Source organism: Pyrgilauda ruficollis, unplaced genomic scaffold (assembly GCF_017590135.1).
Source record: "Pyrgilauda ruficollis isolate IOZ18807 unplaced genomic scaffold, ASM1759013v1 scaffold4, whole genome shotgun sequence".
In the NCBI taxonomy this organism is placed as follows: domain Eukaryota; kingdom Metazoa; phylum Chordata; class Aves; order Passeriformes; family Passeridae; genus Pyrgilauda; species Pyrgilauda ruficollis.
In genome coordinates, this window is record NW_024525489.1 from 13,809,473 (window position 1) to 13,833,620 (window position 24,148).

Genomic DNA, 24,148 nt, shown 5'->3' on the forward strand with positions numbered 1-24,148 from the left:
ATCGATCTCAAATGGATGTAGAATAGGTAATTGAAGATTGACAGGTTTCTTGTTTCCATGGTGCATAAAATGGCAGAAATTTTTCAGTTTGGCTCTACTTCTAGCTGATTTAGTGCATAAAAATTGGATGGTGTGCAAAGAAAGGCTTTAAACTTTTTTGTCTTTTCAACAATGCCAACCAGTGAGCTTAAGAACTCCCACAAATTATCTTTCCAACAATAGTTAACGTGTTATTAAGAATTTCCATGTCTACATACTAATTACTCTGAGATCTGAGGGGTTGGGAGGTTTTTTTCAGCTTAGCAGTACCTGTATTTTATGGGAACAGATACTGCTTTGTTGCTATTGGCAATAAAATGTGTTGGGCAAAAGATTGTGGAAGGAAAATGGTCTTTTGGATAACGGAAATGTGACATGAACCTGTTGTCACAGCCAGTGTTTAGCCCCCAGCTGGCAGGTGGCCATGCAGACAGTGGTGTTGGTCACATCATGACTCTGCCCTGACTAAATCCTGCCATGGGGTGCTGCTGCTTTCTGCCTTGAGGTAATGGCTGAGGTGGGGGAAGAAGCTTAAAATAGCTCCTACACATCTGTGAGGCATCCTGAGGGAAGCAGCAGCTGCAGCAATGTCCCAGCTCAGCCTGTGCGGAGGTGGACCTTGTTCTCAGCAGGGCAGTGACACGGGAAGTGAATGGGACAGTCAGTGACGGGGCTTGGAGCGCTGCAAGGTGGCCAGAGAAGCGGTGCTTGCAGGTGCCCAGTGGGAAGGTAAAAGCTGTCGGCACAGGGAAGGGCTGGAGGTCCCAAACCAACCGCAGGACTACGTGCTACCTGGTGGGTCTCAGCAATATTTTTATAAACAGCCTTAAATTGTCAATGCCCATCTTTAATAAAATACAGACTCCCAACTTTTTGGAAATGTATTGTCTTTGCTGTTCAGTGTTGCTGTTTAGGGTGTGGGTAGGATGTGACAGCCTCATGAATGTGAGATTGCAAGGGATTTTCTTGAATCCAGCCTAGGGCTGTGTAGAGTCATAACCTTCAAAAGCTTTCCAAGCACCATCTTAAAAATGGTATGGATTATTGTGTCACTGGTGTAAGCTCACAGGAGGCTCTGGACTGGTATTGCTGATGGTCAGGAAAATTAGAAATGAATTCTGAAGTTCATTTTTAAACAGCTTGTGTACTTCTTTTCCAAGTTTGCTAACTTTTTCCTTTAGCTTAGCCTGCCTGAAATGATGAATGCCAGAAGTGTCTTATTCCCCATTGATGTTAAATGTATATGTCAGTTGTCAGCTGAAATGCTGCTCAGATTCAGAATATTACTCTTAGGTAAACAGAAAGAAAATTGGAGGTTTGTATTCATTCATGGTATGTAAAGAAAGTGATTTAGCACTGTAAGCGATACTTTCAAGGCAGTGCCTTAAAAACCAAGCAGCTGCAGCAGCAAACCCCTGTAATTCTTTGCCATTTTGTTTCAATCTAACAGTCTTCCATTGCTTGGGCAAAGACAGAGCACTGCAGATAGAATTGCAACCAGTCTAGGTACTATTTTTTAAAAATCCATTTAAGACACCAAATTGAAGGGTTTCTGATATATTGCATAATAACAGCCTGTATTAAGTCATACTTAAACCCCTCATTCTGCCATTATGTTGCAGATTCAAAAGAAGAACATTTACATACTGCTCTGTTCTAGCAGCAGTACTGTGGTACTGCAGTTAAACTTCGTAATGTCTAATGTTTAAAATAAATTCTCAGAGCGCTCATATCCAGTTGATTCTGGTGCCTGATTCTGGACCACTTGAGCAATCAGTGTGCAAGGCAGTTCAGGAGGAATATTCAATTTACTAGACCTTTGCTGCTGCCACACATGTAATCAAGTGTGCATTGTCAGTGACAAGTGACATGGTGCCCTGTTGAGACTGTCCCACATCCTTGGCAGAGCGAGCTGCTTTTGTGGGTCCCACAGCTGCATGTGTATTGCCGCATTTTGGTGAAACTTGGTCTGGTGCTTACGTGGGTGTCAGAGTTGTCTCTGCAGCTCTGCTGTCTGCTTGCGGGGCCAGCACTGTGGAGAGTGCAGGAGAAATGGAGGCAGATGCCAGATGCCTTCTGCGACCGCACAGCACAGCAGCAGACCTGCGTTCTGCTGGTGTCACAGCCTATGGAAGCTGTTCTTTTTCAGCTGCAGCTGGAGATACAGCAAGACTCAGCATCACCAGGAGAGCTATATATCCTCACAGGGTAGGTTGCTGTTGGGAATGAAAGAGGATGTAAGTATGGGCTAGACATAGTTCTTTCATTATATCCCAGGTGTGGCTGAGATGAGGGGTATAGAACAAATTGCAATGAGATTACTGTTTTTGCCAGCTCTGAGCTGCCACAAGAGTGCTGGCTGGTGCAACTGCCAGAGTTGTGATTTCAGGGATGTGTGAGACATTCCTAATGGGGATTTATGCTGAGTTTGTCTTTGCCTTGTGAAAAGGGACACTGCATGCAGCTGGTATTGACTTTAAAAAAGTATCACTGTTATTCTTTGAAGGCTAGGTAATGTGAAGCACTGACATTTCTTTCACTTCACTGAAGGAAGGATAACATAATGAAGTAGAAAATAATCATTGCATATTACCTATGCATCACAGGTGTGCATAAAGCAATCCAGATCTATGCATAGATTTGATTTCCTTGCTCCTTTTGGATGACTGGTGGCACATCTCCACACCATCTGCTCCATGTCTCTTCAAGAGAAGGTCTTTTGTATTAAAAGGATTTCCCCCATCATTCTGCAAGTTAGAGTGACAAAGCATGTTGTTTCACTGCCCTCAGTGTTGGCTGCATGCAATAGCAAGTTTTGGCAACTTGTCTGTGGACACCAGGTAGCAGGAGAGCTTTGCTGTTAGAGCTGGACCTGTGCAAATGATTCCAGGCTTTGTGAAGTCAGACTTAGCCACTAGTTGACTAGCTGCAAAATGAGGCTGTGCTTTGCTGGCTGAAATTCAGGTCATAATTGAGACCAATTAGATCCAATTTGGATACATGCTTTTTCTTAAGAGTCCTTATTGCGTGCTGCTTCCAAAGTAAAAATCTGCAACAGTTGTGAGGCCTGTGAAACAAGCGCTGTGGCTATGGCTGACTGCTTGGGAAGACAGGCAGGGCCAGGTCCTGAGAGCTGCAGTGGAACATTTCATGCTATTCCTCTGTTGTTGCTTGAAAAATGTTACAGCTACTTCTGGCATAAAATGTTTGACAGCTTATCAAATGAAAATGTGTCGCTGTAATCCATGAGTCAGTAGCTTTTTCTGTCCTGTAATACCACTGTAACTTTCCCATCCCAGGGTCTTGAGGCCCGTATCATCAAACTTCCTTCAAAGAAGAGCAAAAAGGCTAAATGGGCTTGAGGAAAAAAGAATCAGTTTCAAGATTTGACCAAATACTAGGGTGAAAAAAGAAGAAACTGGCTTTTCTGCAAGGTCTCTGCAACAACAAATGCAGAAAGTGTGGGCAAGCAGACTTGTGTGAAATCTGGGAAGAGAGAAATCCCCAGGGCAAGGGTTGGTGCTGTTGTATTATGAAAGGTGCTCAGGAGGATTGCCAAGTTCTTCTGCTGTAAGTAATGATGACTTCAGATTCATTCAAGCTCTAAGAGATTATCCCTAATTTTTGGTTGAGGTTTGAGCTTACACAGAGCAGCCACTACACCCATTCCTTCTATTTCCCAGCGTTATGTATTCTCCAGAGGGTATAGACAATAAGATATATGTTATAGTTCACAGCATGACCCTGCACTATTTACAACAGGGGTGAGGTGACAGTGGGTCAGGACACAAGGAATAAGGTGCTTAAGAAGATCAGGTCAGAGCATTAGCTCTCACTGTTGAGTATTTCAGAGCTCAGAAAGATTTTGTACTCGTGGTGATAAAATCTTTAAGCTGTAGCTACAGGGAAAGGTGCAAGACTGAGCTATGAAGTGACACAGAAAAGTGCCTGTCACTGGGCACGAGCTGTGGTACCCCCAGCAAGGGACCATGGTGGGTGACAGGTGGACCTCAGGTCTGCAGCCCCATGGAGCAGGAGCAAAGCAACAGTAAATTGGAGCTGGAGAAGGGCTGGGTATTTGCTTGTGCACTTCCTTGCTACTTAAAGGAGGTAATCACAATAATCTCCCTGCCCAGTGCCATCCTGGCTGGTCAAAACAGAGAGCAGAAAACCTGCCTGTGCAGCTGCATGTGTGGGAATCCAGCTTGCATTGCATTTTCTGATGGAAAGGTTTCTGCCCACTATCACTGGCAAGGTAGTGGATGATGACCTCCACTGGAACATTTTCCTTGCAGTTGTAAAAGGAATACTCTAGAACGGCTTAAAAATTACTCATTAGAAAACGTGTCAGAATGTCTTGCAATTTTAACTGCCAGATAATAAACAAGACTGAAGACAGAGAATCTGAGAGTCCAGACTCATCCTTCGCGATCGCGGCCGCTCAGAACCACCTTTCCCCGTGTCGGGGCAGAGACACATAATAGCGGACCCCGACACCAGTGGGCCAACTTTTTTGATTTTTTTTTCCCTGGACATGCTGGTAGGTCCAGGACACTTAATCAGCAGGAGAATCTGGAGCTGTAGCCAAGTTCTGGCCCCAGCCTACACACTTTAAAGACCTGGGCTAGTCCATCTCAGCTAGGTGCTGCTATGGGCCACTGCCTGGGCTTGTGCTAGCTAAGGAATCCCCGACAGAGTCTGTCGCATCTTAATTGCTTTGACTTGGAACATGATGCATGCTGCATCCCAGATGCATGGTCATACCAAGAAGTCACCCACTGCACCTCCATTTCTCCTCTTTGAATCACAAATTCATTCTGTGAAGTGCAAGTAGGGACTCCTTTCATGTCATCCTACCAAAAAAAGAAAAGCAAAACCAAACCAAACCAAGAAAAAAACCCTTAACAAAGAACACCCACCCTGAAAAAAAAAAAAAAAAAAATCATCAGACCTCAGTGCTTCAGGTTTGAGAAGACTGGACTCCATCACAGTATAGGCAGGTAGTATTCCTTGATCATGTCCCAGGAATACAGGCTTCTCTGCTGATGCTTATGAAGAATGATGGTTCAGTATCTATAGATATATGTGCAGATATAGCATGTCTACACAGATTGCGTACAGTAAAACATCAGGGCATATTTTGCTGAGCTTTTCCTGGGATACATGAGGTGCATGGATTGATATATGCCTGTGGTGCATCACTCAGACTAGCTGCCTACAGGGGAATGATTTTTCCCTGTAGAGTAGTTCCTCAGGACTGTGTAGATTGAGCTTGCACTCACCAACAAGGTGCTCAGGAACTCTTTGAGCAGCAGGAAGAAAGGATTTTCTTCCCCCTTGCCTGTAGGGTAGGCACATGAAGAGAGCCAAAGATACAGAAAATTATGGTTTATTGGTCCTCTCCAGTATACAGACAATTTTATTTTGGAGCAAGCATCTCTTGAGGAATTTGCAGAGGTAGCAAGGTATCCATCATATTTTGCCCTTTTCCATTCTCATAGGCAAATGCATTACCTGTAGAAAGCCCAGGCAGTGGTTGGAGTACCACTGGGGCTTCATGCTGGCATACTTTGCCATCTGCATCCCCCAGTTTCAAGAAACACAGAATAGAGAAATGCAGACTGAGGACAGAGGAAGCAAAGAGGATCCTGATCAGGATGTGGGAGTCAAGTTTAATAGAGCAGCTGTTGAAGGTGCTATATCCTAATGACTCAGGGCAGACAGGTATGAATGATCAAGGACTGAGGCTACAGAGTGATCTCTGTGAACTGCTATGGGCCCAGTCTGCCCAGCACAGACCAGGGCAAATAATGGCATCTTGCAGGAGCAGCCAGAAGTGACATCATGAAAGTGGGCTTGATAACCAACAAGAACCTGTACCATGAGGGAAAGAAATATTTTTCCTGCTGATGAACAGTCATGTATGATTCAGAAGGGAGAGCAGTAGATGGGATTGTCCATGATTTCAGCATCTTTGGGGAGAGATAACTGGGACAAGATCTTTGTCAATGGTGGATATTCCCTTTCAAATCAGTGACATTTTAGTATTAACTGTGTTTAGAGGTAGTGTGAACTATGGGTTTAAACACCTTTGGAAATTCTAGGTGATGGATGTCTGTGGCTTCTTTCCCTGCTTGACGTGGCATTCTTCATGTCCTCTTTTGTTCTATGTTACAATGTCAAGTAGTTTAAGAATTTTTTGAGCAACTAGAAGCTTGACTGCTTATCAAGGCAGCAATAGTTTCTACACTTTGTTTCTCAGCAGTTGAATGAGTGGTTAATTGTCCCACTAATTTTGTTTTGGTTCCCACATGTATTGAAATATCTGAATCTGTTGTAGATTAGAATGCCATGGCATTTAAAATGCCATCTACTGAACAGTCAAAACTCAGGATAAAATTCAGAATATCTTGTTTCATTAGGTAAAAAGTTACTGGCAACTTGTAACTTCATTAGTTGCTGCCAACTGACTAGCACAAACTAGATATATTTTACAAAGTGATGTATTATTACATTTTTAAACTTCAAGGTTGAAATGCACAGTTGCTTTATAATGCTTTAATGAATTTGTCTAATTCTAAAGGAAGTAAAGATATTTCCATTGTGCTTGATATGAACTCTTAATTTTTTTTATTGCTATCAGAATTCTATAAAATAATTTCATTTTTGTAGCCAAAACTGGAGTCAAGATAGTGCTTTCTTTTTACATCACTATTTTGCCCACGTTATAATTATCTTATGTAAAGGAAAAATTATCTTATGAAAGGAAAAATTGTATTTAATATTTTTCTCTCAGAATATGAAGTAGCTTTTGCAGTTAACTTTTTCCACAGCCTTCATCAAACTGACAGCCTGTATTTTAATATCAGACATCAAATTATTTACCTGACTTTTTTTAAAAGTCTATTTGCTGTTGGAGGTTTTTTTTATGGTTGCTCACACTAGGTGTCATGGGGCTGTGCAAAGATCATTCTGATTGCTCTACTCTGAAGGCTCTGTTCTGTCTATCTGTTTTTAATGTAGTCCCTTTATTTTTTTCTCTGTTAAGTTTTCCATAATGCAGTTACTGTGGTGGAAACAAGCAGGTAACTTTTCAGCTATCACTTGTACTGCCATTAGGGGAAGAGGTGTGACAACAGTGTGAGGTGATGCCGAGGTTGCTCGCATTCACAATGATGGATGCGGAGTTTGGTTTTGTTGATTCACACTGGTGATGGGCTTTGCTTCTCATCTGGATACCTCATGGTGTGAGGTATCCAGACAAACATAAGCAATAGGGACAAACATAAGCAATGGGGAGCAATGACCTGGCTAGTTCTCAACAATTCTGAAAGACATGAAAGAAAAAGTTTTTGCTGTTCTTGAGATTTTATTTTTGCTCCTTTAGGAATGCTTGAAAGTGACCTCTGTGTAAACCAGTTAAGCTTTTTTTTTTTTTTCTTCCCCACACAGACTAATATTCAGATTGTCTGAGTATAATCTGTGATAACATGGGATGCTTCCTATGTAGGAGAGAAAGCATTATCCCTCTCCTGAGTCTGCAGGCTGTGGCTTGCATCCCCAAGCTGGAGCAGGTGTTACAGCCAGTGAAGACACCAGCCTGGTCAATTCTTGGGAACTGACATATGTGACATTTCACAAAGATGTGTATATTATCTCTTCACATAATTGAATGTTTAAACTCAGGTGACACATTTCCCATTGGTGCCATCAATACTTTGCATCAATCTGTTTCCTTTAGATTGCAGTTCAAGAATAGGTTTACCCCTTATTTGGAGGAATCAAGCTCCATAAACCTCTTGTTTTTCCTCAAAATCTTCTTGATATGTCTTTTTAGAATGCCGACTCTTCAATGATAACATTTCTTAATTACTTAGTTATGTATCACAAGACACAATGAAACAACATTGTGTATTCTGCAAGTTTGCAGCTTAATCCTATTGTTCCTTTCTTTTCTGATTCCTGATATATTGATATCATGCATGCCACTGCAGGTATAGAGTAGAGAAGACAATATTTCTCTCACCTCAATATTTTTAGAGCATGGCATACAATTGCTGGTTCAGCATATTAGGCTAAGTGTACATTTAGCTTCCTCTGAGAAGGAATTGAGAAGGTCACTAGGAAAAAACTTAACACATGCCTTTTCCTCTACAGAGCAGAAGGATCTTGCCAGTAAGTCAGATTCAAGTGGCCTCAGAATGGTTTTCTCCATGTTCCTGTTCCTCAGTGATTTCCTTAAAATAGCATTAGTTAAATGCTGTAAGGTTTTCTTCTTTGGGTTGGGGCAAGATTTCTGAGTTATTTTTATGTCAGCCAAGCTCCCCACACTTCATATGAATTCAACCCAAATGTTTATGGCAGCATGCTGATATCATCAACGAGAGTTCATGTTATGAGACCACACTGGCTTTCCCTTTTTATTCTGGAGACACAATGCCTTGATAAAACTGATGAGCTTATTTGAGAATGTTTGAGAATTTATTTGTACAGGTGATTTTGAGTATTGTGAGAGCTTTTGAATATCTTGACCTAGGTGATGGGTCAGTTAAAACTTGGTTACAAGCCTGATTAGATCTCATAAGAGCTCACTGATAACCTCCTCAGAGTTTGCATTGTGAAGTCTCTTACTGTTTTTATTCTTTATATTTGAGGAAATATACATTGTACCTTTCTTCTCATTAGAACTGCTGTTAGTTTTGGAACTGTTTCTTTGTTTGTTTGTTGTCTTTGATTTTGTCGTTCGTTTCCCCCCCCCGCTCCCCAAATTCTTATGCCCCTGTTTCAATTTGTGGTTCTGGGAAGGATTCTGGGAGAGGTCATATGAAACAGTGTCTGCAAACATTAAAGGCAAATCTATTTTGGTTTTTATTTTGTCTCTTTCATCCTAAAAGCATGCCAAGAGTGGTCATAGGAGCCTTATGGAAGTGTTGGTGTAGAGTGGAGAGAGTGGTTAAAAACAGTAAATTGCATCTGTGGGCAGAAATAGAATGCTGACAGAAGTTGAGTGCAGATTCCAGTGGATTTAAAGATGCACATTTTTTCATGTGGCTGCCTGCACAGTCACATCCTCTCCATTACCTTCTTAAAAATGTTCCTTTTTCTTCATGGCAGTCTTTGGATCTTATTCCCAGTTCAGCTGACAGGACCAAGGTTGCTGCCTACTTTTTTGGTTGAAATAATGGCTAGTGGGAAAGAGAAGGCATGGTGCTGGAGTATAAAGCCACCGATAAGATTTTGTACTTCCAGCTGATAAGCCCTAGTTACTGGATGGGGAAATCTACAAAAGAGCTGTTGATAACCGCACTTTAAATGACACTGGAATAGCAACACGTAAATGACTCTCAAACTGTCACTGAGTTGGGGTTGCGTGGTTGTGTCCCTTGTCCCTTCAGACTGACAAGTTCCACAAGGCGGGCCCACATGAGAAAGGGTTCCTGTCGGCAGAGACCTCAGGGGTTTCCTCACACCTGCCTGTAGCCACAGCGTAGTACTATGGCAAGAGGATGCAGTAATTAATAAATAATAAGATATCCACATGCATATAGGAGCTAAAATATAAAATTGACAATATTTATTAAAATACACCTAAATTAATGTTTATTAAGACTAATGCTTCAGGTCTTTGCAGTAACACGAAGTAATAAAATCAAGTTCACTGGTACTTCTACAAATCAACCCTTAATTTTACTCTTTTAAGTAGCATAAAAAGAGTTTAAAAGTATTTCATACTATAAATAGTTAATCAGGATGCATTGGGACTAAATCTTTTCCTGTGAGCAACAGGCAGATGCTGCTCCCCAGCATTTTAGTCGTTGTTTAATGCTGGACTACCTCTTATGATAACTAATTTTTTCTCTTTAGTGAAAGAAGGGGTTTCTGAACCATCAGAGCAACTGGCCCCTAGGAAGGAAAGAAAGCAAGCTAATAAATTAAGTCAATGGTAGAATGTAGCAAATTGTATCAACTAGAAATCCCTACTTAAAATTCTCATTACTCAAGAGTCTGGCAGAGCCACATCTAGCTAAGTGGTTTCTGTTCCCTACAAAGGCTGAAAGTGTGGCTTTTGAAGAAGAAATGTCACAAGTGAAGCAGGTATTCTGCTTAAGGTCTGGCTTCAAATGGGCCTCAGAGTGCTGGGGAACAGTCTGGACAAGCTGAAGAGGGACAATTCATTCTGCAAGAACCATCAGAATTGACTTTGGAGTCCCAGCTCTCTGTCTTTACTTAACTGGCAGTATCAAGAGTTTTACCCAGTTCACACTAAACAAAATGGGGAAGTAGCAAAGGATAGTATGGGAGAGAAGTCTTGATAGTGAATACATTTTCAGTTAATGTATCTGAGAAATAGATTTTAAGACATTTTTTATTTTTATTGCATATGTGGTAGGATAATAAATTAGGATTGGACAACATTGACAGGTATCTCAAGCATTTTTACAAGCATAAGCATCTCAAGCATAAAAATGGAAATAATACATGATACCTACAGGATTTCTTTGAGGGAATAAATAGATGTAGCTATTGAAATCCTTTTCAGCATGCTATATTTCAATGTTTATTTATTTGAACCATTACAAGAAGTGAGATAATTCCATCCTTGACACTGTATATTGTTTTTCTAGTTAGTAGAATAAGTGAGTGGGATCTTTTTCTGTCAGAGCGTAGGTATTTCTGTCCTGAAAAACTGCTAGAACATGGTCCACAGGGCAACATGAAACTTTCATTGATCTACCTGTGGTGGAGAGTCTCCTTGTACAGAACTATTTCAGTACATTAAAGTGCCACATCTACAGAGTTAACTGTGTGTCTGATTTCTTGATGCCCCTCTTGAATCTATAATTTTAAAACTTTACCCATTTCTTATCCTAGAGTTGGAATGTGTGTACTTTTCCCTCACAAAGAGAGGTTTAGAGTGAATTGTAGAATTTTTCAGATAAACAGCTTTGCCAACCTGAACTATGTTGAACATCTTTGGCTTTAATTCCTGGAGGGAAGTCAACAAATTCAGCCAGTAGCTTATTACATGTTTACTCATCTCACAGAGAGTCTTTGAGAGGACAACAGTATATTATGTTTTCTTCCAGGGATATGGCTCTTAGTCACAACTTCCTCTTAGTTCTTGGAAAAGATGATAGATTATCTGGTACCTAGGTTAAATCAAGTTCATCCCATTTCAGGACTTTTCTTTATCAGGCCTCTTCAGAAGGTAAGATTAAAGTATACTGTCTTCATGGAAAAAAGCTTGGAAAGGCTGGATGCCTACAGAGTACCAGCACTTAAAATCTCTCCCTGCCTTCTCTTGGCTAATTTTTATTTCTATGGAAGTCTCATACATCATGTCAAGAATATGCAGCTATAAATATTCCTTCAATATTTCTCTGTTGCAAGTTGTAGTGTACAATTGAAGTGCCTGATGTCAAGAACTAAACTCCGAGTCTACATGTGAGACATGATGCAAGACTCTTTGAAATAACCAGTAAACAAAACCCCATCAAATTTAGCACTTTGAGAGTCTTTAGAGACTTTTCCACAAGGAATCAGGTCCACTTAGATTTAACTGTGGGGTTTTTTTTTTAATAATTAAATATGGATTTTACTGGCACATAGGCAGAGAAAAGGTAGGCATTGTTGTCAGCCTGTGGAAAGAATACAGTTTTGTCCTGTGCCTGGAGACTGCACAGGACTCCTCATCCTCAGTGAGCATCCATTGCACACATACCTGCCCATGCTTCCATCAGGGGCATAAAGTCAGGGAGAGAAATACAGGATATGTTCCTGCTTATCTTCTCTTTGTGTATCCTCTGGGGACTTCAGTACCAAATACAGATGGAAAGCAGCAGGCAGCTGTAGCTTTATGGGGGGATGCACCTCTCTTCTACTTTCAGAAGAGGTTCCTTTTATCTAGGTCAATCCACTGCTGTATTGAAGTGCTTGTAGCCTGTGATGGGCTGGCCTTGGCCAGCTGCCAGGCACACTATGCAGCCTCTCTCTGCACTCCTCAACTGCACAGGAGGAAAAACCACAACAAAAAAGCTCATGGGTCAAGATAAAGAGAGGGAGATCAGAAAGCCAATGTGATCTCATCATTCAGCTATGTTCAGTTCTGATACCCTTTGTCAGCAAAATGACATTTCTGTCATGAGGGCAAGAAAGCAAATGAAAAGAATGATTGCACACTACAGCCCCAGGGGTTCCCAAACTATTGGGACTGTAGAAATCTAGGTATGAATTTGTTATGCCTGTAGAAAACAGATCTGGTGGCTTAATGTTGGTCTGAGCTGCTCAACAGCACTTAACACCACATCAGCTAAAGAAGGAAATGTGTTGTCTACTAGAGGAGAGCTTTGTTTTACTTATTATATTGAAAATACAGAAGACAAGTATGAAAATGAGAAAACAAATGTCCCTCATACCTATGCCAATCTCAATTTGGCTGTCATTCAGATTTTCCCTCTGGAATCTCTGTGGAGGCTTGGGGGCTAACTTAAGAAATGCTGCCTCCTGGGAGCTGGTTTGCAAAACAGAGTTTGGGGTTGTATTTAGCCACAGGGACCAAGAAGTCAACTTCTTGTCATTCTGCTTCCTATATTCTGTCATTTGGAGTCAAACTAATAAATGGGCTACCAGTTCACTATTTTTTTTACCCTGGCTTTCTTGCCAGGGAGATTTTCTTTTGAGATAGACACATCCCTCTCCTTATATTTTTTTTTCTTCAGAATTTATTTCCTGGTTCTTAGTGTGCCCCAAGAATGCAATTTCTGGCTTATGTGAGATATATCTGTGATAATGTGTGGTTCTTCTTTCCCCGTTCTTTGAGATTGAGATATAGAAAGCAAATGCAGCAAATTACTCCTTCTCCTTTGCTGAGATTGTCCTTCTTTTCCAAACTCTTACTATGAATTATTTACCATGATCCACATTCACTGTGCACAGATCTTATACATCTTATCTCTTTATCCCTGGTTCTCAGCTTTTCATACATTATGACTAACTGAGTGGACATGAGAGCACTTGTTTTCCTGGATGCAGGAACCTGGATGAAGTGACTCAGCCCCATCTCAGAGCAAGCGTGGGCCAATGTTTGCTTTGCTCCTTCCACTGGCACAATGACATCCAGGAAGGGCTCAGATCTGTGGTCCAGAGTGAGCGGTGGCACACTCTGGGCAGGGTCCACACCTGGGCAGCTGTGTGTATGTGAGGCATACCATTGCCAGCAGACTTGATGTAGCTGCAGAGCCATAGCAAGGCAATATTACTAATATAAATCACAGGTCCTGCATTTAGAGTGGAGGTTTTTCATAACTTCTGCAGAGTAACTCTCCTGTCTGCTCTTTGTCAGTTTTGGTGTTTCTACTGTCATAAGTCTCAAACTGGAAATATATTAGTTGTAACAGCTCAGTGAATCATTCTTTTTCTTATGTTTCTTTTTGCAGATGGCCTAGTAGCTGAAATTGAGAAAAAGATTACAGAAGCTTTTGAGGTGTTTGACCGTGAATCCAATAAAACTGTGGATGTCAGGTTTGTAAATATATTCACAAATATATTACAGAATCTCAATAGAGATAAACAGCTCCCTAAACTGGTGTCTGCTTTACCAGAAAATGTAATAGAAACAGTTCTTTTGGCCCTGTTTGGACAAGTATGTTTGTAGTGGCTTGACCTTGGATGGATGCCTAAAAATTCCTGGATGCTTTTAATTCTGGTATTTTTAAAGATTGAATATTTGACAGTGCTACTTGAACTTAATTTTAACATAAACATTCATACCGGTATAACTTGTGTTATAAAATGCATAAACCACATGTTTACCTCTCAGGGAACAGGTTCTGAGGTTATAAGCTGTTGTCATGAAAGTTTACTGGAGTAGTTTTTCATATTTACAATTACTATTTTCAAAATAATATCCTTTTAATTATAAATCAGTTATTGAGTAGAAACTCTACAATGGAGTGTGAGAACTGGTGAAATTGTTGTCGTTAGACATTCTGCATGAAGACAAATTGAAAAACATATTTAAACATTTCTGACAACTTTTCTACATTACAGAGAGGAAAGGGAGGTGCAAATTATTTATGTGATGGTTGTAGCAATGCATGCTTACTAATGCCTCTAAATTTAAGAAATTGCAGGTATTTCGTAAAAGTAATGGTTTTTCAGCTATACCCGATGGGGAGAATATCAGGATATGTCTCCATACTCAGTATAGTTGCTGTTCCCTTGTCCATAGGGGAAAGTGGTCTCTTAAATCTCTCGGTCCGTGCCCAGGGAGGAGCCTGATGCCCAGGGCTGGGACTGTCCCGGTGTCCCCTGGTGCCCTGCTCCTGTCTGGGCTGTAGGACGGGCCCTGGCTGCCCGGCCTGGGGCAGAGCCCCACCAGTACCACCCCCAGCCCTCACTGTAGTATGGCATACTCACTGCTTGTTTGTTTGTCATTTACATCTGCAGTCTCGGCTAAACAGCTGTAGAACCTTCTGCACTTCTCCATTATATATGGATGTACAGCTTGGGAGCGTGTTACAACAATGAAATGATACAAATAGACTCTTTTAAAAATGTATTCGTTCAGACAGGGAACATCCAAAAGTCTATTTAATGTAGTAAATGCACAATTTCACATTAAATTTTTTTGTAGTACAGATGCAGACACTGAACAAAAACTTATAGTCTAATTATACCTAGGTTCATATTGCAGGGCTGTATCACAAATGGGATTATTAATAGCTGATTATCTTGTATCAGAAGGTGGCAGCACAGCACAATTCTTAACCACAATTTTAGCTGTGTCGGTATTAATGCCTGAAATATCAGATATCCGTGAATAATGAAAAATGATACTGGTTTGACAGGCCAACATTGGTATTTCATGACTCCTAGTTCAAATTAGTAAGAAATTAAGCATGAGGAAGATGGTATTTTTCCATGCATATTTCATGTCACTCAGTCAAGGACTCTTGTGATATTACAAATCTTGTCATTGAAAGTGTTATATGCAAGGTGAAAACCATGACCCAAAATTTTCATTGCATCTGTGTTACAAAACTTGTAACTTTGATTTTAACTATCGTTTTTGTATTCTAGTAACTACACAGCAGAAACTGCAGCTGCTGAACTAAGTGGGAGGAAGGGGCTGGGGGCAAAATAGTTTCCTATTTCCTTCCAGGTCCTTTAAACTCCATGTTATTACCAAATGAGTCCTGACTTTTTTTACCACAAGCACTTCAAGCAACATTCTCGTGCTGGCATGCAGGCAGACTGCCAGATAGAGCATCCAGCAGTGCCAGATTTTGCAGACTCTTCTAGGGTCTGACTTACCTCAGTCACATCACAGTTCTGCTGGGTGTGAGTGAAGTGAGGCAGGAGGTTGATGGCAGCATTCCCATCCCTGGCAGTCTGTGAGAACAGAAATAGTGTGGGACAACAAGGAGGCAGGATTTGTGTTGGATGTTGCTCTGGTGGAGGCAGGGAATAGTTACAAGTAGCTGGAAAATATGAGGGAGTGCAGGAGTGAGAACAACAAATGCAATATTATACAAACTAGAAGTAGGATGCATGAACAAGGATTATGTCTAAATGAGTGACTTTCCAGAGGCCATTGGCCATTCACACCCACAGTGAAGAGTAGATGGTTTCATTTCAGAACACATGGATGTGTGAGATTGGGTTTTGCTCTGCAACTAGTTTTGTGCAGCCAGCCTTTTTCTCTCTTTTGTCTATTTTAGTGCTTCTCACATGTTTTCAGTCAGAATGAGAACTCCTTGGGACCAGTCTGAGGAGGTCATCGATTTATACATATAACTTTGCATATGCTTGGTGTGCTGCATTCAGGGCCTTATTATTGTAAGAGGATTTTACAAAGATCATTCCTCCTTGTATCTACCATTTTTATTAGGCAATCTGATTTTTGCACAAAATGGAAACCTACTTTCTTTACCACTGGTCAAGATGAAGGAACTGCACATGTTTGGATCATGGGAACAACCAGCACTGTGAATACATATTCAAATGTGATTAAATTCTGTGTTGTTGAATTGAATTGTAAGTCACAAGCTATATTAATGCTTCTGTTATTTTGTTTTTAATCATACAATAAGGCTCAGTAAAGCTTTATTACAGCCTTACAATAATTTTGTTTCTAGTCTGTGACGTTGTTCATCTTAGACTACTTTGAGGCATTGCCAATTTAGTCAGAATTTTATTTAGAGGCTCAGAACAGCTGCACCAGGTTCAGCAAGCTATGAATATATTTATGGCATAAACAGAGTGGTGATAAGCCACTTTGTTGCTCTATTTGACTCTCTGAGAGCACAGCATGGACATAGCAGGGCTGCCTTCTTCCTCACCTTTCGTAATTGTTCTTTAATGCAGTTAGAATTTGTATATTTATAGCATTTAATGGAAGTATGCATTTTATTTGTTACTTTGCATCTCAGTAGAATTCCAAGTGATTTGTTAACTACATATATATATAGACTTTACTGAAAATAAGCATTACAATTAGAGAACAGCAATGTAAAAGTAACTTGCACATAGTACAGTGCAACACAATAGTAAAGAATTTTTTGGGAAATTGCAAGAACAATTTCAAGGAGCTTCAGAATATTTTATGTCTGAAAAAGTAGACATTGCTTACTGAGACATCATTTTAAAATTCCACATAGATTTTTTTTTTGGTGCTTTTATGTGCACACTCCTATATTCAAGCTCAGAATGGTATCTGTATTCTCAACAGTCTTGTATTGCAGACTTATTAATAAAGATGTTTTCTTTCTTTCTTTCTTTCTTTCTTTCTTTCTTTCTTTCTTTCTTTCTTTCTTTCTTTCTTTTTCCTCTTCTCTTCTCTTCTCTTCTCTTCTCTTCTCTTCTCTTCTCTTCTCTTCTCTTCTCTTCTCTTCTCTTCTCTTCTCTTCTCTTCTCTTCTCTTCTCTTCCAGGGAGATTGGTTGCATTGTCAGGTCACTGGGTTGCTTCCCAAATGAGGCAGAAGTACAGGAACTGATTGCAAAGGTAAATGTTTAGATCTGCTGTATTTTTTTCAGTCTTCAACTTGAACAAGTTTGGCCCTTCTGTCTTGCTGAATGGGAAACCTAAACTCTTTTCCGAGATGTTGGAAGTGTAATGGAAGTGTTTCCAGCAGACAGTCTGGTAGGTTGCCCTGAAGCAAATCTTTAGGCTGATGACATAACAATGTTGATGGGTTAAAATGAGGAGTCTTGGACTCTTTTACCCAAAGGGGGACTGTGATACTGTGCCAAGGTGGAGGGACATTTATAGAAAATGGAGGAAAAACTGACTGATGAAAAATAATGTTTTAAACCTTGGTCAGATATCCAAACTCTAACCATCTCATTCTTTTGGACATGCCATGGAAACATTGCAGGGTTAGGTAGTAAAAATTAGTTCTTGAGCAGGTATTACACATCACATTTCAAAAATACCCAGAGGGAAAGCCTGCCATTTTTTGAACTAGGTCCTGTTATTGCTATCTTATAGCAGACCTTTCAACATTCTGTCCTTCATGAGGTCTTTCTCAGTCTTAAGATTTCTGAGTTATAGGTGAGAATCTTTTCTTACTTGATTGCTTAAGCTTGTAAATCAGGCTTCAGGACATAAAACACCACACGACCTAGTGGTGCTCTCATTCTCCCAGTGGTAGGCAGTTGTGAGGTAAGGAAATTAATCACATTTCTCCACAGTCTTTTCCTACACTAATTTTTGTCTCCTTACATCATGCTTGTAATAGAAAAGTGGTGTGCTGCTGTCTTGGCATGGTGTGATTAATAAATGGGACAAAGAAGTGGGAAAAGGACTTCACATTCTCTTTGCAAACAGGCATGCTGCTTTAAGGAGTGAACAGTGCTAGAGCTGAGAGGTGGGGTAAGGATTTTTCTCCTATTCTTGTGTAGGTCAGGATACCATGTGGAATGATGTCTCATACTGTTTTCTTCCTGATCCAACAATAATTTGGATAGTTGCAGTAATAGTCTCTCCTCACTAGACTTGTCTGGCCTCTTGTAGATCTGAATTTAGTGTGGGAAGTCTTGCACTAAGTCTTGTGAAAATGATGCAGATGCTTCACATGAGGAAGTGCAAAGAATCACTAGAGGAGAAAGCTCTTTTCACATGATTCTGCAATCTGTCTGCTCTGGTTCTGTACTCTCAGAACCAGACTGTCCCAGCTCCCACTGACAAACAAGACAAAATGGAAAGAGAAATTATGGTGCTTAATATAGATGAACTTTTTAGTGTCCCACAGTGACTCTTCTTTACAGCAAATGAGCAGTGCAACTCCTCACTGAAGACACAGATTTGAGAAACCGGGATGCTTTGACAACCCTGTTCAAGTCCAGGGGAACCAGGAGAATTTAAGGCCTGTCTCGTCCTCTGGAAGAGATTCAACTTACTTTTTTTCCCCCCAATTTTCAATATTACTCAAAAAATGTGAGCTAAGTAATACATAAGAAGTACAGTGCAATATAACCACAAGGTAGAAGATCCTTGAGATAGAACAGTGTAACATGTATGAAAATGCTGATTGTAAGAATATTAAAACACAAATACTGCAACAAGAAAGAATACATTCAGAGTGATGGTTAACCTTAAAGAACATTGCACTGGAAAATAAATAGCAAATAATGTTTCATGGTGCCTGTAAATGAAGCTTTGGCATAGATTTAGTACCAGAAGAACACTATCTTCTTGTGGAACCCTTCATATATTATGATAATCACAAACATATCTTAATTTATGTAAGATGCAGCTATAATTTGCTGTGGTAATACTATTTAATCTTAATCTAGATAAGGTAAAAATTGTGTCTGTTAGCCAGTTTGTAACTGAGCTATTTCCCCAGTATTGTTGCCCATTGTGAGCTGTGATTAATTTCTGTTTCTCACTACTTGTGTCTCTGTCATCTCATCTTCCTATTAGCCTTATTGCTAAACTAGCACATGCTCCCACCACGTTATTCATATCTGCAAAATCAGCATTCATACAATTATGTTATCTCTATAAATTATCATATAATGCTTCTTATATTGCCTTATACTCAATTCTGTACTTAATATCGTATCTCTAGGCCTACTTACAAAGACAAGATTAAATGCTAAATCTAGAGATGGTGGAAACTTACCTAAGGGTTACTACAATGCCTGGAGTTCGGTACAGTGCTCTGCCTGGTAACTCTGGAAGATGTTTTTGTTTCTTAGTGTTTCAAGTACCCCAATGTTATGGCTGGGAGAACAGAAGTACAAAACATAATAGATGCTACAATACAGTTGTTATGGGAGCTGTGGATGTGCCCAAAGGAGAGAAATTGAGTGAAACTCACAGAGTCTGAACAAGCAAATACTGTTACTGTGAAAAGAGGAGGAAATACAGAAAAAGAAAAACATCAGTGAGAAATGAGGTGTAGAACAGGAGTGAGCATGAGGAAGAGTAAGAAGTGTTAGAAATAGGATTAATTTTAACTACTCAGGGTGTTGCTGGATCTATAGAGACTCTGAAATGGAAACTGTTTGTTCCACATCAGAGGAAGCTGAGGTTGCTGATCACCTCCCAGGACAAGGTTTTTCCAGGTATTTTGTTACATCTTTTCAATCAAGCAAGCAGCAAAACAAGTGATTCTGTAATGGTAAAAGGTTCCATTTGGTTTAGAATGAAGCACACAACATCTTCATTTCCTTGCTGAAGATCTTTTCTGCTAGGCTCACCAAATAGAAGGGAAAATGTGTTTTTTCAAGCCAGTTTCCACTCTAAAGCAGCAAGACGTGATGGCTCTCTTCTCTTAGCACCCAGCCCCCTTCCATAACACTGGAAAAGAGCATGCTGCAGCAGTTGCAGCTTTCCATTTAGGCAATTGGATGTATCAGGAACTGCCCCAGCTCTGACCCAGCTCCCAGGAGGAAGATTCCTTACCAAGTTTTTCCTGGCTCAGTTAGAAGATTTCAAATCAGTGCCTGTTTGAGTTTTCTTTCAATCTCAGCTGTGTCTCAGGGGGCCTAGCAAGGTGTTGCTGCTGCCATGTGAGACCTCAAGGCATGCATCCAGTTTCAACACAGACAGGAACAGGCAAGCTCAATTAACAGGACTACTTTTGGGATCAAAACTTAAAATTTTCAGGGAAGGGATGCACCCCAATGACAGAGAGCGGTTTTTACCATGTTGCTTATCTCCTGTGGAAGTATAGGAATGCAGTGAGAATGCTGCTAGAAGTTCCCAATGTTTTGGGACTAATTTGTTTCCTTTTTTGGGTAGCATTTTATAGGCTGCCTTATGGCTGTTTTGGTCCTGACTCAGTCTGCCTGCCTCTCTGGTCCTTCCCCTGACAGCTCTCTTAAACTTTCTTTCATGAAACATGAAAGCAACAAATTCCATCATTAAGGTGCACTTGACTGGAGCTATATCCAAGCTAGCTAATTAAATATGCCCAGAAACATCCTTGGGTGTTGACGCCAGCAGGCACAGAGCAGCTCATGCCCGCCCTGGTAAATGCTTTATGCTGAGTGGCTGCACCAAGCATCCTGCTGGGGAAAAGTCCTTAAGGTCCAAGCCAGTATCTGCTGGGGGAAATGTTGGGTGGCACAGTTCAAAATCATGCCAAGGGAACATGCTCATGGTTTACTGTAATGAGTGTTCACATTACACTGCTTGGGAAAGCTCCAGATCTTGATAGACTTTACTAGTGTGGCTTGAGCCTGAATGTTTAAACCTCTGCTGAGTTATTGTGGCAGATAAGATCAGTTCCTCAGTGTCTGGTTCCTTTGCATGAATGGTTTTGAAGCACAAGAGGGCAATATTGAGTTGCTGCAAGTGTCTAATAGCAGACCTGTATTTCCCTGGGATAGTAGCTGTTCCTTGAATCTCTTACTATTTGATCACAAGCCTTTCACTCAGATGTAACGGTGCCATGTGATATCAAAGACCTGATGTAAATATTCAAAGTTTAATGCTGTAATTTTCATGCAGGGACCACCCCAATTTCCTGGTTTTTGGGTTAGTTTGCTAATGAGTCTATACCTTGCCACACTTAAGTTTTATTTTTTAGATAGAAGTAGAAGAACCGGGTGGATTCGTTCATCTGGAAAAATTTCTTCCAGTGATGACAAAAGTTCTACTTGATAGAAGGTAATGGAAAGTGAATTTTATGTGTCTGTAGTTTATTCCAGATTGATAGGGTTGATTCTGAAAAACATATCTACAGAAATTTTATGTAACTGGAAGGAGTATAGATCTTCTTTGTCCTTTATACTCATTTTACATTAGCTATATAGATTTTGTTTCAAAATTAGTTCATCTACATTAAATTATGTAGTATTGGTGATATAAATAATACCAGCTTATAATCATAATTGTGATAGTATGTAGCTTTTGTATTTTTAATTGGAATCAGAATTGCTATTCAACACGCTTTGTGTACCTCTGAAATATTTTGTATGCAAATTAATGTCATAACTATTGCTTTCTCTGAACATATGAGTTACAGTTACTGAGAAGCACTGAGTGTTACAGTGTATTCTAAATAAGTTGTGTAAACAAGCTTCATATTCATGTCTTAAAATGACTGCCAGGTACAGCTGGATGTACACAATTAGCGCTCTAAAAGACTGCCCATCTAAAAGTGGTCACAAAGGTGCATAGAAGTCTTTGCATGTACACAGGGACTTGTGCTATTTTGACATTTTGTACTAAAGCAAGATCATTTACTAGGAGTTTATCTTTCATTTTAAAGATGGTCATTAAGGCTTTTGAGAAACTCAGTCTTGTTCAATCCTGAGAAGTTATTTTGCACACAGAGGGCCTTTGGTAGGAGGGTGTTCTACACATGAAGTAGCTGTGGCTCTGCACTGATGTTCACCCTTTCACAAAATCATGCCTTGCTGCTCTGGGCTCTTCTCCTCCTCCTCCTCCACACCCCCTTCATGCAAACTCAAACACACACACACACAAACACAAAAACACCCCTGCACGCTTTCCCCAGACTAGTGCAGGCTTGTCAAGACCCACTTCATCTTTTGGGGCACTGTGTCCATAGTTCACTTAAGCAAGGGTACATGAGATTTGGATCATAAAATCCAAGGCTTCTTCTTAGCACATTTGATTTTTAGATAGTAAAAGACTGAGGCGGGTCCAGACAAAGCACTCAAGCAGTTAGAACCTCCCTGGATTCAGCTCCTTCTCTTTAGTATTCTGGGGGTTTGTTGAGAGCTTGCTGGGATATGGAGAGTCTCCATTGCTGCACTGAGCTTGCTTTCCTGCTCTGAAATCAAGCATGCATATGCATGCACACACGTGCCCAGTTCTCCTCTCTCTCTGAAATTGTTAGTGACAGACCTTTTATAGCTACCAGCCTACTTTGCTCATCATCAGCTCATTAGGCTGCCCAAGTCCCACTAGGTGATCTGTTGCCTAGCTACCAGCCTACCTGGACAAAACTTTGTTTTCTTGGTTTGTCCATTTCTGTTCAGTGCATTGGCTTTGTAGAATGATTCAGCTGTGGCTGATTCCTACTAACCCACCAAGCCAGCCCAGGCATGCAGAGGACATTCATCTGGCTCCTCAGCACAAGGGAAATTAAGCAGTAGTACAACAAAAGATGTAAGAGTAAGATGTTACAAAAGATGTAATATGGACAGTTCGAAAAGGTCAGGCTGCAATTAAATGTTTGATAGACAAAACTTAGTAAATTCTCATGGAATATAAGCCTTCCTTTCCCTTAGTACTCATATTTCGTTTTTTCAGAACACCGGCCAACACTAACTTAACTTTTCTGATTCCATGGTTTCAGATTCCGACCTATTCCAGAAGATGTTATTCTACATGCATTTGAGGTCTGTAACAAAATATTCAAGTACCTAATTGCTGGGAAGAAGTTGCTGCTTTTTGATACAATAAGCTTAAAACCACAATATTTATTCTTTTTCTTTAAAGGCTTTGGATGAGAATAAATGCGGATATATTACCAAAGAGGACCTGGTCAAACATTTGACTGAAGAAGGTAACATGACTTTTGTAATATCAGTATTTAAGTAAAAAGCATTACATATGTATATGGCACCTTAACCTGCAGGCCAAAACCTGCAGGAGTAGATACATTGTCTTCAAACAATGCTGTTGCTGTGATGAGTGGCTGCAGACTAGGACATTTCACTGGTCAGTGATGCAGGGAAAGAGCATTTATCTGCCTGCTTGCAGACATTATAGAATAGAGATTTTTATTCTTATCCTTATTTGTAATTCAGTCATGTCTGGATATTTTGTGATTCTGTGCTCACTAAGTATGTGACTCTTTTGCTGTCCTGTAAAATTGCAGCTTAGATTTCCGGATGTTTCAGTGGTTTCAGTGCTCATTCATTCTTTCATTATCTTGATCTTAATTCTAGAGCCGCCTGCAAACAAAGAGATTCAAAGACGAGATTTAAGTTGTACATTCTGTAATCCTCAATATCTCTTGAAGAGCCTGCTTTTCTTGTGTGGCTGACTCATGCCCACCTGCCTCATGTTCAAAAGGGTGTGCAGGTTTTGTGCAACACCTAGCATCAGATGGTAACCTGGTTTTCTGAGAGATGAAGTAGGCCATCAACAGCTTTGAAGAAAAAAAACAGAAGTCTTTCATGATGTGAATAGAAGTGCAAGGATAGACAAATGAGAGATAATAATTCTAATCTACACAGGAGAAAAATTGACAAAAATGGTTGTTTCAAAATCCATGGCAGAGAGGAACAGGCTGTTTTGGTGTTTGTGAACTAGAAGATCAGATAGATCCAGACCATCTGTCTCCTTCCTTTTAGACTGGCTCACTTGGTGTGCAGGACTTATATTGGCAAAAGGGAAGGAATAAGATACTTAGTTTTGTTCCTTTTCTCCTCTGTGTGAGAATCAAAAGGAGATCCTTTCAAGGGAAAGGCAGCGGAATTTGCTAGTCCTTGACAGGATACTTACCGAGATAAAATGTTATTCTTTGCTGTCTTTCAGGTGAGCCCTTTACTCAGGAGGAAATGGAGGACATGCTTGCCGCTGCTCTAGATCCAGAAACAGATGTTCTTCACTACAGAGATTACCGTACAAAGCTGGTAGTAGACGAAACCAAGACCTTCCCTTTTAATATCTGA

General features: G+C 40.3%; 1 protein-coding gene across 1 annotated transcript in view; it reads left to right on the forward strand.

The window, feature by feature from the left end:
- EFCAB2 (EF-hand calcium binding domain 2) overlaps positions 1 to 24,148 on the forward strand; it is a 28,549-nt gene extending 4,401 nt beyond the window's left edge. Inside the window, exons 2-7 of the mRNA XM_041477259.1 lie at positions 13,476 to 13,560; positions 16,973 to 17,045; positions 21,085 to 21,164; positions 22,825 to 22,867; positions 22,968 to 23,034; positions 24,012 to 24,148. Of these exons, the coding sequence (XP_041333193.1) occupies positions 13,476 to 13,560; positions 16,973 to 17,045; positions 21,085 to 21,164; positions 22,825 to 22,867; positions 22,968 to 23,034; positions 24,012 to 24,148 (485 nt within the window). The remainder of the gene's footprint in view (positions 1 to 13,475; positions 13,561 to 16,972; positions 17,046 to 21,084; positions 21,165 to 22,824; positions 22,868 to 22,967; positions 23,035 to 24,011) is intronic.